This window comes from Cetorhinus maximus, chromosome 6, assembly GCF_964194155.1.
Source record: "Cetorhinus maximus chromosome 6, sCetMax3.hap1.1, whole genome shotgun sequence".
NCBI lineage: Eukaryota > Metazoa > Chordata > Chondrichthyes > Lamniformes > Cetorhinidae > Cetorhinus > Cetorhinus maximus.
The window spans coordinates 70,437,315-70,453,931 of record NC_135884.1 but is presented as its reverse complement, the minus strand read 5'-3'; the positions used below and the strand labels follow the sequence as shown (position 1 = coordinate 70,453,931).

At 46.6% G+C, this 16,617-nt stretch overlaps 1 protein-coding gene across 1 annotated transcript in view; it reads left to right on the top strand.

The window, feature by feature from the left end:
• dock3 (dedicator of cytokinesis 3) overlaps positions 1–16,617 on the top strand; it is a 1,472,428-nt gene that overhangs the window by 1,299,681 nt on the left and 156,130 nt on the right. Inside the window, exon 38 of the mRNA XM_078543841.1 lies at positions 1,564–1,712. Coding sequence (XP_078399967.1) covers positions 1,564–1,712 — 149 coding nt within the window. The remainder of the gene's footprint in view (positions 1–1,563; positions 1,713–16,617) is intronic.

The window sequence follows — 16,617 nt, the reverse complement described above, 5'->3', positions numbered from 1 at the left end:
CCTAGGTGGCTTCCTCCTTATTTTAAAATTGTGTCCCCTGGTTCTAGACTCCCCGACCAGGGGAAACATCTTACCTGCATCTAACCTGTCTATCCCTTTAAGTATTTTGTAGGTTTCAATGAGATCACCTCTCATTCTTCGAAACTCTAGAGAATACAGGCCTAGTTTCCCCAATCCCTCTTCATAGGACAATCCTGCCATCCCAAGAACAAGTCTGGTGAATCTTCGTTGCACTCCCTCTATGTCAATAATATCCTTCCTAATGTAAGGGGACAAAACTGCACACAGTACAACAGAAGGAAGATGGTTAATGATTTGTTAGATGCAGGGGCATAGGAGACAAAGGCAAGTGGCTAGCTTGGTAAGTCAATAGCAGCATGGATGTTGTGATGGATAGAGCCACAGAGGTAAGGAAGCTGGGAATTGGAGAGTAAATTGTGAGGGAGATAGAGCAGTGTGACTTTCTGTGGCAAATGATGATGATAGTGGGATTGGGAAACAGGAAAATGTGTGGTAACAGAGCCAAGAATGGTCAGCGGTAGTCCTGTTAAGACTTCAGGTAAGCAAAGTCCACAAGAGATGATGAGGTTGAAGGGGAGGCCCAGGTTATGTTTGTGGGAGTTAATATAAAGAATGAAATTGAGTGTGAATAGAGGAACAGAAAAGCCAGAGGAGAGGGAGCTCAGGACAGGTAAGATGTAGAATGAAATTACTTGGTGCTAAGTATAAAAGTGGAGAGAAGTGAGAATATCTTGGTGAGGAAGTCACTAACACTATCTGGTTATTATCATATTGTTGTTTCGGGATCTTGTCGTACGAAATTTGGCTGCAATGTTTCCAATATTACCAAACTGTCTAGATTTCAAAAATAAAACTCCCATTGGCTGTAATGTGCTTTGGGGATGTCCTGAGATTGTGAAAGGCTCTGTATTCAATGGTAAGTTATTTTCCTTTGTTCAGTTAGCATTTGGACTATGGTCAGGAGTGACAAAAGGACTGAAATGTGACATTGTACTTTGTACACTGTCTGAAATCTGCAGCTGTTGATTCTTCCAATACTCCAGTGGTTCAGTGTAGTACTAAGCAGCACTGGCCAGATGGTTCTCTAGATTGCCCATCTATGCTGAGTTAACTGATCTCAGCCTGAGCAGAGGTTAGGACCCTGCATTGGTCTCAGAGCTCTTGCTCTAATGTGGGGAAAAATTGGCCAAAGCTCCAGCAACTCTTCCATACTCAGGGCCCCCTACAGGAAAATTTACAGGTGAACCTGCTTGGGAACAGGTTTAGATGTGGTTTACCCTTGCCAGCTCCTATTGCTTCAGTTGCCTGGTGATGCTCGCTGATGACACTCACATTAAGAATACACGGGTGAAGTACCACAAGGTTGTTCGTACCTCAATAAATCTAAAGTTGGCACCTTTAGGAGAGCAGAGGAGAGGTGTAAAGCAGTAAAAAGATCTCATTGATGTGGGTGATAATGTAGACTGTAGAAAACATCAAATTCTTATTCAGTTTGACAACTTTCTTGAATCAAGCGCATCTCCCTCTTCGTTCTTTCTCCAGAGGCAGCGTTTACACTAATGTTGTACTGGGAACTGCTTCACTGGGAGGACAGACCCTTGCGGGAGTTCCTGCACTACCCAGCACAAACCGAGTGGCAGCGTAAAGAAGGACTGTGCCGACAGGTTATCAACTACTTCAACAAGGGCAAGGTTAGTGCCGGTGCTTCTGCATGGTTCAATTGTCTGTATCAGGCAGTTGGAGGCTGAAATTACTGACTTTATCCATGATCTGTAAAGAGTGCTTCAGTTAGCTGCCAGTGGTCAGTAAAATGGGCCAGGATTTTCCCTGCCCGCCGGCACGGGTGTGTTCAGTGGCATGAGCGGACGATATGGCGAGGAGGCCAAAAATTGGTTTTGTGATGTCATGAAACCAGTTTGCAATCATCCACTCTGCCCGGGCCGCGTTCCCCGCCATCAGACATCGGGAACCCCGTTGTAATACATCAGCATAACATTATAAGGCCAGCCCTCCGGACCCACCACCCCGCCGCCCCCCACCGCTGGATTGTCTGCCCAAGTTGGCGGGAAAACACGCCGACGTGTTTCACAACAGCATATATAAGGCGTGCACTTGGTGGGCTGCACTTCACTCGGGACCTCAGTATTTGTTTGCCTACCTTGCCTCGGTCAGCACTTGGAGCCATCAGCTCCAGGCTTCACAGACAGCACCACATCACCTTTAGGGGGGCTCATGAGTAGGTCTCTACCTACCAGATCAGCCAAATGCGGGTGGCTTTTCAATAGCTGCAGGGCAAGGTTTTGATGGAGAAGAGGGAGAAGTGGCCTCAGGCAAAGGGAGAGGTTGCAAGACAAGAGCTGTATTGGTAAGAAGGGTATCCCAGGGTGTGTGCGGGGGCACATGTTGATCTGTGCAAGTGGCCTCAAGATGGTGAGAGCTGAGGAGGCAATCTCCAGAGGAGATGAGGCCAGATAGACATGTGAGGATATGTGTGAGAGAATAGATGGTGATGTCCCTTGAGCTGGCAATGAGTGAGATGCCAGTGAATGTGTGATGGGCTTGATTGTGAGAGTTTAGAGTGATGAGATGGTTGCCATACCCTGGCTGCACGAATGAGATCATTCATCCACTATCTGCATTGGATGGCCAACCCCTTCTGTGCAACATTGCCATTGATTGCCATTGCCTACCCAAGCCAAAGTGGCAATGTAGCTGCCCCTCCTGTGGCCAGAGCAGAGGTAGAGGACATCACAGCGGGCCTCCACGGCATCCAAAGCGTGCCCGAGGGCTGCCATCTTCTTGCCTTTCGAGGCCATGTCATCTTTGCTGCAGTCCTGGGCTGGAAGCACTGAGCACAGCTGTACTTTAGATGCGGTGCCTGGCATGATGAAGTGACGAGGTGACAACGTGGCAGGCGAATCGGAGTCCTTCCTGCCACAAAAACGGTGTGTTTCCTGGGAATGCATAAGTAAAATGGCGGGTTTGGGATAATATGGCATGAAAACCCGCCATCGTGGCCGATGGCTAAAACATCGTTTTACCCGCCCGCTACCGCACTTGTGCAAATCTGTGACAATTCCACCCATGGAGTGAGGGACATTTTGTGTTATGGCTTGACTGGATTAAAGATAATTAATTTGTCAGGTGCTGAATTTTATCTTGTCCTACTAAGTCATGCATGAGGTTGGGTTTCAGTTGAGGAACAGCCATAGAGGGCACAGGCAGGGCCCCTCCATCATCAGCATTGCAGACAAATAGAAAGCTAGGAGATGCTTTTTTGTCTGTATAATACTCAGGGCAGAATTTTACGCCTCTTGGGTGGGCGCATGCCCAAGCCAATCAGGCATAAAATAGCATGAAAAGACATCGAGCGAGCATCCTGACATCATCCTGCATGCGCGCAATCGTCATGTCGGCAGGCATGTGCGGGAGTCAGAGCCACGCCCACCACTTATTAAGAGGCCACTTAAGGCCATTCAAAACCCAATGGGACCCGATTTTACGTTGCCCGTGTAATTTCGCACCCGTCACATGGGCAAAATGGGCAGGTGGGTTGCCCACATTTGGCAAATCCTCATTGAAGGGCAGGGTAAAAAGGGTGAGTAGTGAAGAGTTTAGGAGATAGTTTGCTGCTAGTTGCTCATTTGAACATTTTAATTCACCTCTGTTCTGAGCATCATTCTTAGCATTTCTCGGCTTCATTTCAGTACTCATTGGTGTCTCCAAGGCTCCCGGAGGGTCTTGACCGTGTGGACCCTTCCAGGTATCAGACAGCCTTCCTTAACCTTGTTAATTGGGATTGTGGTCTCCGCTGGTGGCACCTCCTCTGAGGAGGAAGAGAGGGGCAGAAGGGAGAAGAGGACAGGTGTCCCTATGCAGCTTCCAGGGGAGCGACCTGTGGGAGGAGAAGTGCAGGCACAAGGGGCACAGGGCCAGCAGGTCGTCCAAGGTGTAAGGGGCCACAGAAGATGCCACTATCCTGCTGCCAGGGTTTACAGGCGGCGATGCAGCTACCTCAATATATCCAAGGTGCAATGCCAAAGGAGGCTCCGCCTCTCCAGGGAGTCTGTGACCTCCATTTGTGAGATGATTGGATCTGAGATCACCTCCAACTGTGTGGGTGAAAACTCCATGCCAGTAGCTCAGAAGGTCACAGTGGCCCTCAACTTCTATGCCTCCAGCTCTTTCCAGGGGTCAGTGGGGATCTTTCTGGAGTGTCCCAATCAGCTGTCTACAGTTGCGTCAAGCTGGTGACAGAAGCCCTGTTCAGGCGGGTAATGACAGCCAGGCTGAGCAAACCAGAGGGTTTGCAGCAATTGCTGGACTCCCCTGCATTCAGGGTGCAATCGACAGCACACATGTGGCCATCAAGGCACCAGCGGGTTAGCCGGGCGCCTTTATCAACAGGAAGACTCGATGAATGTCCGGATAGTGAGTGACCACGGGACGCAGCTTCTGCAAGTCCGTGCAAGGTACCCTGGCAACTCCTATGACGCTTATATCCTCAGACACTCCCAGATGCTGAGGCTATTCAGTACTCCAGCCCAACTGGATGGATGGCTGCTGGGTGACGGGCTATCCCTTGAAAAGGTGGCTTATGACACCTATCCACCACCCAAGAACAGAGGCAGAGCAGCATTATAATAGGAGTCATGCCTCCACAAGGGCGGTGAAAGAGAGGACCATAGGTCTTCTGAAGATGCGCTTCTGATGCCTGGACCATTCAGGGGGAGCAGTACAATACCTCCCAGAGCGGATGTCATTGACAGTGGTTGCATGCTGCGCTCTCCACAAATGGCACTGGCAAGGGGGGACCCACTGGACGAAGAGGATCTTGAGGCAGTTCCACAGACCACAGAGAGTGAATCCAGTAGTGAGTCAGAAGAGGAACACGGTGAGGAGAACACTGAGGGTGTGGAGCCAGACCTCTGTATCCTTCAGGGAGGCAGGGACACCTTTATCCAACACTCCTTCAGCTAGGCTGCCAAAGATCTGCTTCCACCTCATGCCAGAGTTGCCACCTCAATCCCGGATGTCTGAAATGACCCTTTCATTTGAACCCAAAGTCCACCCAGTGCCTGTGCAATAAAGTTTAGAGCCACTCACGTCCAGCATTATATATCGGTGTACCCTGCACCAAAAAAATAAAAAGGTGAAGCATACTCAGGCCTTTACAACAAAAACAAAATTTATCTCATTTTGACAATACAAAAAAATTAACATAACCTTTTCTGGTCTTCATTCCCAAACCAGTAAACAGAAACAAAACATTACACAACAGAAGATCACCCATGACCAGACCCTCTTGTGCTCATGGTGTCTTAAACTTACGTTTGCAGGTGCTACGTCTAGGTGCCCCCCCTCGCTGCCAGCAGCATTGGAGGCAGTCTGCTCATCTGCTGTCTTGTTTTCCTTGATGACCTTGGCGGTCATCCTTTAGCCAGTGGAGCCTGTGCTGGCCCCGCCTGGGAGGGAGCAGCCAGTGCCACCGCTAGCCTCTCCCTAGTCATCACAGCCTCATCAGATCCCATGGTTACTGGCAGAGGGGCAGAGGAGCTGCTGCTGTCATCCAGAGCGCCCTGAGAGAAGCCCGCAGAGATGACAAGCAGCTCATGCACCAACGTGAGGTCGCTCTGGACCTCCCTGCTCACCATTGATGGACGGACACCTAGCTGGGATACTGCGTGTCACATCGATCTCTGATACTGACACTGACCACCTGAGGCTTGCAGGTCTGAGCGTAACCCCAGGAACCCCTGATTCCATCCCTGGAGCTGCCTCTCCATGAGAGTCGCCACCCTCTCAATGGAGGGGACAGTGCGCTTGGCCCATGAGAGTCATCACAGTGCTCATGGACTCCTCCACAACAGAGACCATGGCACATGTACCCTCATGGATCTCCACCAGATCCTCCCGCACATCCCGCTCGACATCCAGCATCTGCCACGTAATGGACGATTCCAGAGGCTCATCATCTGCCTTCGACTCAGCATCGTCCTGGTCTTCAGCAGTCCTCTGACTGCCAGTGCCCTGGGCACTCTCTGCCTCCTCTTACTCCTCAAGTGAGTATGAAGTGCTCTCACCGCTGTGCTCCAACATTCTAGCCGAGGATCTATCGCCCAGCGAAGTGCTGGTATCTGCACTGGTGCCTGGTTCAGAGAGCGGGTGTGATGCAGGTGCACGCGAAGCCTGGCGGTCCTCTGGCGTCAGGGGTGTCTCTTTGACATCCTGCGATTGATTGCATGTTGGCAAATCTAAGGGAGAACAACAACATGTCATTAGTTTAAACCATCACACTGTCACCGTGCATGCCAGGCACCCTGGTGAGACAATGGAGACCTGCATCATGGTGCCCTCATCTTTCAATGGCCAATGGGGAATCCAGTTTTCAGGCTCCCATCAATGATGACTACACAAGAACGTTTGCACCATCCGAAACTCTCACCTCTGTGCCCTGCACTCTTACCTTTGTCTGATACCCCAGCCTCTCCGCGGCCAGATGACCGAGGTGCATGGCGCCTCTCCAGGTCCAAGGCATCCTGCTCGAATCGGGATAGAATTAGGAGGTTTGGGGAGCCTCCATCTGTCCGTGACCTTTCAATGTTGTTATGGGTTGTCTTCTCCTGAAAGGACAGAGGAGCATTGATCAGTGCACTCTCTACCTGCAGCGCCATTGCAGCCTGACCAACTCCACCTGAGGAACATCCTACAGGGCACATGCATGTCGTAGCCCTCGAGCCGCAAGGCACTCAGTCCAAGCACCCCTTTGGTCAGCTCCGGCGCTATTGGCAGTTGGCACTCAGATTCTAACACCCCTGAGCTCCACAGGGGGATCAGCCAGACCTTAACACTTCAACACATTGATCCAGGCCAACACAGTACTCACCCTTCTCGAGCGCAGCAGGTCGTTAAACCTTTTGCGGCATTGCACCCATGTGCGCCGCACAACGTCGTGGCTGCTAACCTGAGCTGCCACCTCCTCCCAAGCTCTTTTTGTTAGGTGTAGTGACCTCCTCCTTCCATCTTTGGGAACAAGAGGGTCCCTCCTGGCAGCCACCTTCTCCAGGAGGACCGCAAGGCACTTGTCTGAAAACCGGGGTGGGTGCTGAGTGCCCAGCCAACCTGCCCTCCTGTCTAGCGTCTCCAGCTGCACTTGAGGATAACTTCAGTGTTCAGAACACTACAAATATGTCTTTCCTTGGCAGCCTTCGAGGAGCTGCCTGCACCTTTTTTAAAGCAGCCGCCGGGTCGCCATTGAACCTCGCAACTGACAGGCCCCCGCTCTCACCCTGCCTGGCCCTTCCTGACCATTGGGAAGATACAGTTCCCAACCCGTCTTGGGCCTGCCAATCGCGCCCACCCGCCAAGGGTAAAATTCAGGCCTGAAGTCTCCCTTTGTATCTCACTGTAAGATTGTTTAAGCACTGGTGGTATCAACTGGCAGAACCAGAAGTTCACTGAATGGATGTTACAGGTCTTTCCTTGAACACTTTTTTTTTGACAGGGTGATGTTCAAATGACAGATTAAAGTTCTTATGTGTTGTGCGAATTTCCTGTCAATATTTTCCATTATAATTTCCTGTCCACATTTACAATGTCCATGTGAACATGCGGTAATCACACCATTCTGCCATTAGTGGGGCTATATAATTTTGTATCTCGTAGCTTTTTAACCCTAGTGCAGAGAAACCCATAGGCAACAACCAACTCTGTTACTCAGCTGACCAAATTTTGCTATTGTCTATTAATCTATGTATTATTAAAATCAGAATGTCTTGTCATCTTTCACCTTTTGAATGAGATATTAGACTGAGGCCTGTCTGCCCTCTCAGGTGATGTAAAAGTCCCATGGCATTATTTCAAAGAAGAGCAAGGGAGTTATCTCTGGTGTCCTGGCCAATATTTAACCCTCAAGAAATATCACTAAGATAGATTATCTGGTTATTATCACTTCACTGTCTGTGGGAGCATGCTGTGTGCAAATTAACTGCTGCGTTCTTACAGTACAAAAGTGAGTACACTTCAAAGTACTTCATTGGCTCTAAAGGTTTTGGGATGACCTAAAGTCATGAAAAATGCTATATCAATACAAATCTTTCTTTCCCCTGCTCTCTTTCTATTTCTTTTTACTTTCTCTCTTCCTTTTTTTACAATTTGAATTTACTGGGGACATTTGGGTCATCTCTCGCTTTGGATGAAGAGATGAAACTGGGGTCCCAAACCTCTCCCAGCTTCAATAAACAGTAGTGGTCAGAATTGTAACCTATTTCTTAGTTGGGTGTGTTTTCCATTGGTTATATGTAATTAAAAACACAAATTTATGACTTGAAATTAGTTGCTGAATTATATCTGCACACCCAGTTCAATTATATACTACCATGCTACCACCACCCCCTACACCCCTCAACAAACCCACCTCACATGCAGACCAAACTTGGACTGGACTCCCCAAGGCATGAGACATTAATATGGTTTAATATAAATGTACCTTTAGTTCATATGGAGAAATATCTGGAGATGGATAGACTTATAGTTCTTTTTCTTCATCTATCTCAGGTTTCCCATTGGTGTGCATCATTCTTTAACTGAGATTGGCAGACAGGCAGATTTCTCCCATGCTTCTGCTAGATCTATAAAGAAGTGGCCCCCAGAACATGATTGTGGATGGCCTGGGTTCACTCACTCTCTGGGACTTTTCACTTCTTTACCCATGTCAGAGGACCTGGTCTCACTCAGCATTGTATCACAATCAGAAGTCACTGCCTACCAAAATTACGTACTCAATTTTATCTCCCATTACTCACTGAGAAATGGGGATAAACTAATAATGGAGGGGCGGAAAGATTTAGGAAGGGGTAAATTGAGAAACAGTAATGGAAATGTCAAGGCTGTAGAACAGAGCATTGTTTGGTAAAAATAAGCAGAGTGCATCAGGAATGGATAGTGAGAGTAACAAAGGTAATAGGACATTAGTGACTAAGGTGGCATCAGGGAAAATTAGAAAAATGTCAAAGCTAAAGGCATTATATCTGAATGCATGTATTATACACAATAAATTCAATGAATTAATAGCCCAAGTAGAAATCAATAGGTTTGATCTACTAGCCATTACGGAAATGTGGTTGCAAATACCAAGGTTAGTTAATAAATATTCCAGGATGTTTAACTTTTGAAAGAGATAGGTAAAATGGAAAAGGAGGAGGGATCCCTGATAATAAGGATGGGACCAAGGCAACAGAGAGAAAAGGTCTTAGCTCAGAAAATTAAGTAGTAGAATCAGTTTGGGTGAAGCTAAGAAACAGCATAATGCAGAAAACATTGGCAGAGGTTGTTTATAGGCCTACCTAACAGTATTTGCTCAGCAGTGGTAGACAGGACTAAGCGATTCCACAACCAATGGATCAGATCTAAGTTCTGCAGCCCTGCCACATCCAGTTGTGAATGGTGGTGGACAATTAAGCAACTCACAGGAGAAGGAGGCTCCACAAATATCCCTATCTTCAATGATGGAGGAGCCCAGCACAGTATTGTAAAAGATAAGGCTGAAGCATTTGCTACAAGCTTCAGCCAGAAGTGCCGAGTGGATGATTCATCTCGGCCTCCTCCAGACGTCCCCAGCATTAAAGATGTCAGCCTTCAGCCAATTCGATTCACTCAACTTGATATCAAGAAGTGGCTGAACACACTGGATATTGCGTTCTGAATGCAATATGGGCCCTGACAATATTCCGGTAATAGTACTGAAGACTTGTGCTCCAGAACATGCCGTGCCCCTAGCCAAGCTGTTCCAGTACAGCTAGAACACTGGTATCTACCCAGCTATGTGGAAAATTGCCTGGGTGTGTCGTGCACACAAAAGCAGGACAAATCCAAAACGGCCAATTATTGCACCATCAGTCTACTCTCAATCATCAGTAAAGTGATGGAAGGGGTCATCAACAGTGCTATCAAGTGGCACTAGCTTAGCAATAACCTGCTCACTGATGCCCAGTTTGGGTTCTGCTAGGCCCACTCAGCTCCTGACCTCATTACAGCTTTGGTCCAAACATGGACAAAAGAGCTGAACTCCTGAGGTGAGGTGAGAGTGACTGCCCTTGAAATAAAGGCAGCATTTGACAAAGTGTGGCATCAAAGAGCCCTAGCAAAACTGGAATCAATGGGAATCAGGAGGAAAACTCTCCGCTGGTTGGAGTCATACCAAGCACAAAGGAAGATGGTTGTGGTTGTTGGAGGTCAGTCACCTCAGCTCCAGGACATAACTGCAGGAGCTTCTCAGGGTAGTGTCCTCGGCCCAACCACCTTCAGCTGCTTCATCAATGACCTTCCTTCCATCATAAGGTCAGAAGTGGGGGATGTTTGCTGATGGTTGCATAATGTTCAGCACCATTCGCGACTCCTCAGATATTGAAGCAGTCCATGTCCAAATGCAGCAAGACCTGGACAATATCCTGGCTTGGGCTGACAAGTGGCAAGTAACATTCGCGCCACACAAGTGTCAGGCAATGACCATCTCCAACAAGAGAGAATCCAACCATTGCCCTTTGATGTTCAATGGCATTGCCATCACTTAATCCCCAATTATCAACACCCTGGGGGTTACCATTGACCAAAAGCTGAACTAGACTAGCCATATAAATACATGGCTACAAGAGCAGGCCAGAGGCTAGGAATCTTGTGACAACTAACTCACCTTCTGAGTCCCCAAAGCCTTCCCACCATCTACAAAGCATAGTCAGGAGTGTGATGGAATGCTCCCCACTTGCCTGGATGAGTGTAGCTCCAACAACACTCAAGAAGCTCGACACCATCCAGGACAAAGCAGCCCACTTGATTAGCACCACATCCACAAACATTCACAGTAGCAGCAGTGTGTACTATCTACAAGATGCACTGCAGGAATTCACCAAGGCTCCTTTGACAGCACCTTTCAAACCCACGACCACTATCATCTAGAAGGACAAGGGCAGCAGACACATGGGAACACCACCACCTGGAAGTTCCCCTCCAAGCCACTCACCATCCTGACTTGGAAATATACTGCCCTTCCTTCACTGCCACTGGGTCAAAATCCTGCAATTCCCTTCCTAACAGCACTGTGGGTGTACCTACACCACATGGACTGCAGCAGTTCAAGAAGGCAGCTCACCAGCACCTTCTCAAGGACAACTAGGGATGGGCAATAAATACCGACCCAGCCAGCGAAGCCCACATCCCGGGAATAAATTTTTAAAAAGCTGGCAGAAAAGAGGGCCCAGAGAAAACAGAGGCTAATGAATCATGCACCTTTTCACCCCACTGTCTTTCTCTGCAGCAAATGCAACAGAGACTGCCATGCCAAAATGGAGCTTTTGAGCCAAACCAGGTAATGCTTAACACAAGAGTTGACCACCACCTTCAAACCATTGTCTTCCGAGACAAAACACTGCCACTAAAGTATGTGTAGTGTTGGGGAGAGTATAAATCAAGAAATTAGAGACATATGTAACAAGGGTAATATAATAATCATGGAGAACGTTCATCTTCATTTAGACTGAACAAACCAAATTTGCAGTTATAGTGTGGCAGACGAGTTCATGGAATTTATACAAGATTGCTTTCTGGATTACTATGATGAGGAACCAATTAGAGAACAGGCTATTTTGGATCCAGTATTGTGAAATATGAAAGGGTTAATTAATAACCTTGTAGTAAAGGACCCTCTAGGGAAGAGTGACCATAATATGAGGGAATTTTACATTGTGTCGGAAAGTAATTTAATTCGGCCCAAAACTAGGGTCTTAATCTAAATAAAGCAAGCCATGTAGGTATGATGGGTGAATTGGCTAAGGTAGTTTGAGAAACTACATTAAAAGATACGATGATAGAAAAGCAATGGTTGCCATTGAAACAATTAGTATATAACTTTAGAGGATTTTAGATTTCAGCAAAGGAGGAGCAAGTAATTCATAAGGAAAGAGATTTTGAGAGTATATTAACAAGAGTCATATAAACAGATTGTAAACATTTCTATACATAGGTTAATAGGAAGAGATTAGTGAAAATAAAGGTGGGTCCATTAAAGGCATAGACAGATGAAATTATAATGAGGAATAAAGAAGTTGCAGAGACATCAAACAAATACTTTGTATCTGTCTTTGTGTTGAAGACACAAATTAAAATCCAGAAATAATAGGCAACCATGAGTCTATTGAAAATGAGGAACTGAAAGAAATCAGTGTAAGGAAAGAAATAATTGTTTGGTAGTACAGAACTTGACTGTTGCTGAAAGAAGAGACATGTTGCCAAAGCTTTTCATCTTGCACTCATCAGGACAGATTCAGAAGAATACAAATTCTAAAGGTAACAACAATTTATACTCCATGAGAAGAGACACGGAGAATGCACCAGGGTACAGTTAACTGCCAAGCTTTTGTTTAAATTCAAACCAGGTAGGTTGACTGATTGGTCAAGGCATTGCCATAGGGAATGAACCAGGGAATGGCTGTCTCCCAAGCTTTTGTTTAGTTGAAAAATGCACAATGTGTGCATATGTTCTTTCAGTATGCTGGGGGATTCAACAATGGTAATGCTGTTGAACATCAAAAGGAAATGGTTAGATTTTCTGTCATTGGAGATTGTAATTGCCTGGCACTTGGCACAAATATTAATTGTCACTTATCAGCCAAGTCTGAATGTTGTCCAGGTTTTGCTGCATATGGGCATGAACTGCTTCAGTATCGGAGGAGCTGCAATTGGATTGAGGATTTGCTAATGAACAAAAAACAGACAATAGGAATAAATGGGTAAAAGCAAAATACTGCGGATGCTGGAAATCTAGAACAAAAACAAAAATACCTGGAAAAACTCAGCAGGTCTGACAGCATCTGCAGAGAGGAATACAGTTAACGTTTAGAGTCCGAATGACTCTTCATCAGAACTAAGGGAAAATAGAAAAGAGGTGAAATATAAGCTGGTTTAAGGGGGGGTGGGACAGGTAGAGCTGGATAGAGGGCCAGTGATAGGTGGAGATTGCCAAAAGTGTCATAGACAAAAGGACAAAGAGGTGTTGACGGTGGTGATATTAGCTAAGAAATGTGCTAATGAAGACATTAAGGGTGGAAAGCAGGATGAGCAAGGGACAGATGGCCCTAGTGGGGGTGGGGTGGGGGGGAATTGAAATAGGCTAAAAGGTAGAGATAAAACAATGGATGGAAATACATTTAAAAATAATGGAAATAGGTGGGAAAAGAAAATATATAAAAAGGGGGTTTGAAAAGGGGGTAGGGAAGGAGGAGAGAGTTCATGATCTAAAGCTGTTGAACTCAATTTCGATTCCCCCCCCACCCCACCAGGACTATCTGTCCCTTGCTCATCCTGCTTTCCACCCTTAATGTCCCCATTAGCACATTTCTTCGTTAATATCACCATCGTCAACACCTCTTTCTCCTTTTGTCTATGACATCTTTTGGTAATCTCCACCTATCACTGGCCCTCTATCCAGCTTTACCTGTACCCCCCCCCACCCCCGACTTAAACCAGCTTATATTTCACCTCTTTTCTATTTTTCCTTATTTCTGATGAAGAGTCATTCGGACTCGAAACGTTAACTGTATTCCTCTCTGCAGATGCTGTCAGACCTGCTGAGGAATAAATGGGTAACTAGTAACTAGCTGTAACTAGTGGTGTACCACAAAGATGAGTACTTGGGTCTCGTCTAATTACAATATATATGAATTGCTTAGATGAGGAGCGTATCCAAGTTTGCTGATGATACAAGTTTAGGTGGAAAGGTAAGCAGTGAAGAGGATGCCAGGAAGCTGCAGAGGGATATAGACACTGAGCAATCATCAGTGAACAACCCCACTTCTGACCTTATCATGAAGGGTAGGTCAATTATGAAGCAGCTAAAGATGATTGGGTCTAGGACACCAACCCAAGGAACTCCTGAAGTTTTGTCTTGGGCTGAAATTCATCCAACAACCACAACCATCTTCCTTTATGCTAGGTATGACTCCAGCCAATGGACACCTTTCCCCTGGATTCCCACTGACTTCAATTTTGCTAGGGCTCCTTGATGCCATACTTGGTCAAATGCTCTTTTGATGTCAAGGGCAGTCATTTTCAGTTCACCCCTTGAATCAGCTCTTCTATCCATGTTTGGACCAAGGCTGTAATGAGCTCTGGAGCAAGCAGCCCTGGCAGAACCCAAATTAAGCATTGGTGAGCAGGTTACTGTTGAGTAAATGCCACTTGGTAACACTGTCAATGACACCATCCATCACGTTTCTGATATTAGGAATAAACTGATGGGATGGTAATTGGTTGGACTGGATTTATCCTGTTTCTTGTGGACAGGGCATAGCTGAGCAATTTTCCATATTATCAGGTAGGTGACAATGTCATTGTACTGGAACAGCCTGACTAGGGGCATGGCTAGCTCCGGAGCACAAGTCTTCAATACTGCAGGCAGGATATTGTTAGGCCCCATAGCCATTGCTGAATCCAGTGTCTTCAGCTGTTTCTTGATATCACAGGGGAGTGAATCAAATTAGCTGAAGTCTGACATCTGTGATGCTGGGGACTTCAGGGGGAGGCCAAGATGGACCATCCACCTGGCACTTTTGGCTGAAGATGGTTACAAATGCTTCAGCCTTATCTTTTGCACTGATGTGCTGGGCTCTGCCATCATTGAGGATAGGGATATTTGTGAAGCTTCCTTCTCTGATTAATTGCTTAATTGTCTAACACTATTCATGACTGGATGTGGCAGGACTGCAGAGCTTAGATCCGATCCGTTGGTTGTGAGATTGCTTAGCTCTGTCTATTGCATGCTGCTTCCTCTGAGTAGAATGTATGTAGTCCTGTGTTGAAGCTTCACCAAGTTGACACCTTATTTTTAGGTATGCCTGCTATTACTCCTGGCATACACTCCTGCACTTCTCATTAAACCAAGGTTGATCCCCTGACTTGATGGTAATGGTAGAATGAAGGATATGTCAGACCATGATATTACAAATTGTTAAAAGCAAAATACTGCAGGTGCTGGAAATCTGAAACAAAGACAGAAAACGCTGGAAAAACTCAGCAGGTCTGACAGCATCTGTGGAGAGAGAAATAGAGTTGATGTTTCGCGTCTGTATGATTCTTCTTCAGATTACAAATTGTGTTTGATTGCAATTCTGCTGCTGCTGATGGCCTGTGGTACCTCATGGATGCCCAGTTTTGAACTGCTCGATCTGTTCTGAACATTTCCAATTTAGCACAGTGGTAGTGCCACTTAAGACAATGGAGGGTATCTTCAGTGTGAAGACACGATTTAATCTCCACAAGGACTGTACTCTAGTCACTACTGTCAGTATTCTCATGGACAGATGCATCCTTGACAGGTAGATTGGTGAGGGTGAGGTCAAGTAGGTTCTACCCCCTTGTTGGTTCTCTTAACAGCCTCCGCAGGCCCAGTCTGACAGACACGTCCTTCAGGACTCAGCCAGCTTGGTACAGAGCCACTATTGGTGGTGGACATTGAAGTTCCGACCCGAAGTAAATTCTGTGCTCTTGCTATCCACAGTGCTTCTTTCAAGTGGTGTTCAACATAGAGGAGTACTGACTGATTCATAAGCTGAGGGAAGACAGTAGGTGGTAATCAGAAGGAGTTTCCCTTGCCTATGTAAGACCTGATTCCATGAGACTTCATTGGTCCAGATTCAATTTTGAGGATGACTTGGGCAATTCCCTTTCAACTGTATACCACTTTTGATGGGTCTGACCTGCTGGAGAGATAGAAAATACCCAGGAATAGTGGTGGAGGAGTCTGCGACATTGTCTATAAGATATGATTCGGGAATATGACTATGCCAGTCTGTTGCTTGATTAGTCCATGGGACAGCTCTCCCAATTTTGGCACAAGTCCCTAGTTGTTAGTGAGAAGGACTTTGCAGGGTCAACTGCGTAGAATGTGCCTTTGTCATTTTCAGTGCCCAGTTTGAAGGCCGGGTGGTCCACCCTATTTTATTCATAAGTACCATTCGCGCCATACAAGTGCCAGGCAATGACCATCTCCAACAAGAGAGAATCTAACCATCGCCCCTTGACATTCAGTGGCATTACCATTGCTGAATCCACCACAATCAACATCCTGGGGGTTACCATTGACCAGAAACTGAACTGGACTAGCCATATAAATACTGTGGCTACCAGAGCAGGTCAGAAGCCAGAAAACCTGCGGCGAGTAACTCACCTCCTGACTCCCCAAAGCCTGTCCATCACCTACAAGGCACAAATCAGGAGTGTGATGGAATGCTCTCCACTTGCCTGGATGAGTGCAGCTCCAAGAACACTCAAAAAGCTCGACACCGTCCAGGACAAATCAGCCGCTTGATTGGCACCCCATCCACTACCATCTAGAAGGACAAAAGCAACAGATACATGGGAACACCACCACCTGAAAGTTCTCCTCCCAGCCACCCTCACCATCCTGACTTGGAAATATATCACCATTCCTCCACAGTCGCTGGGTCAAAATCTTGGAACTCCCTCCCTAACAGCACCGTGGACGTACCTACAACACATGGACTGCAGTGGTTCAAGAAGGCAGCTCACCACCACCCTCTCAAGGGC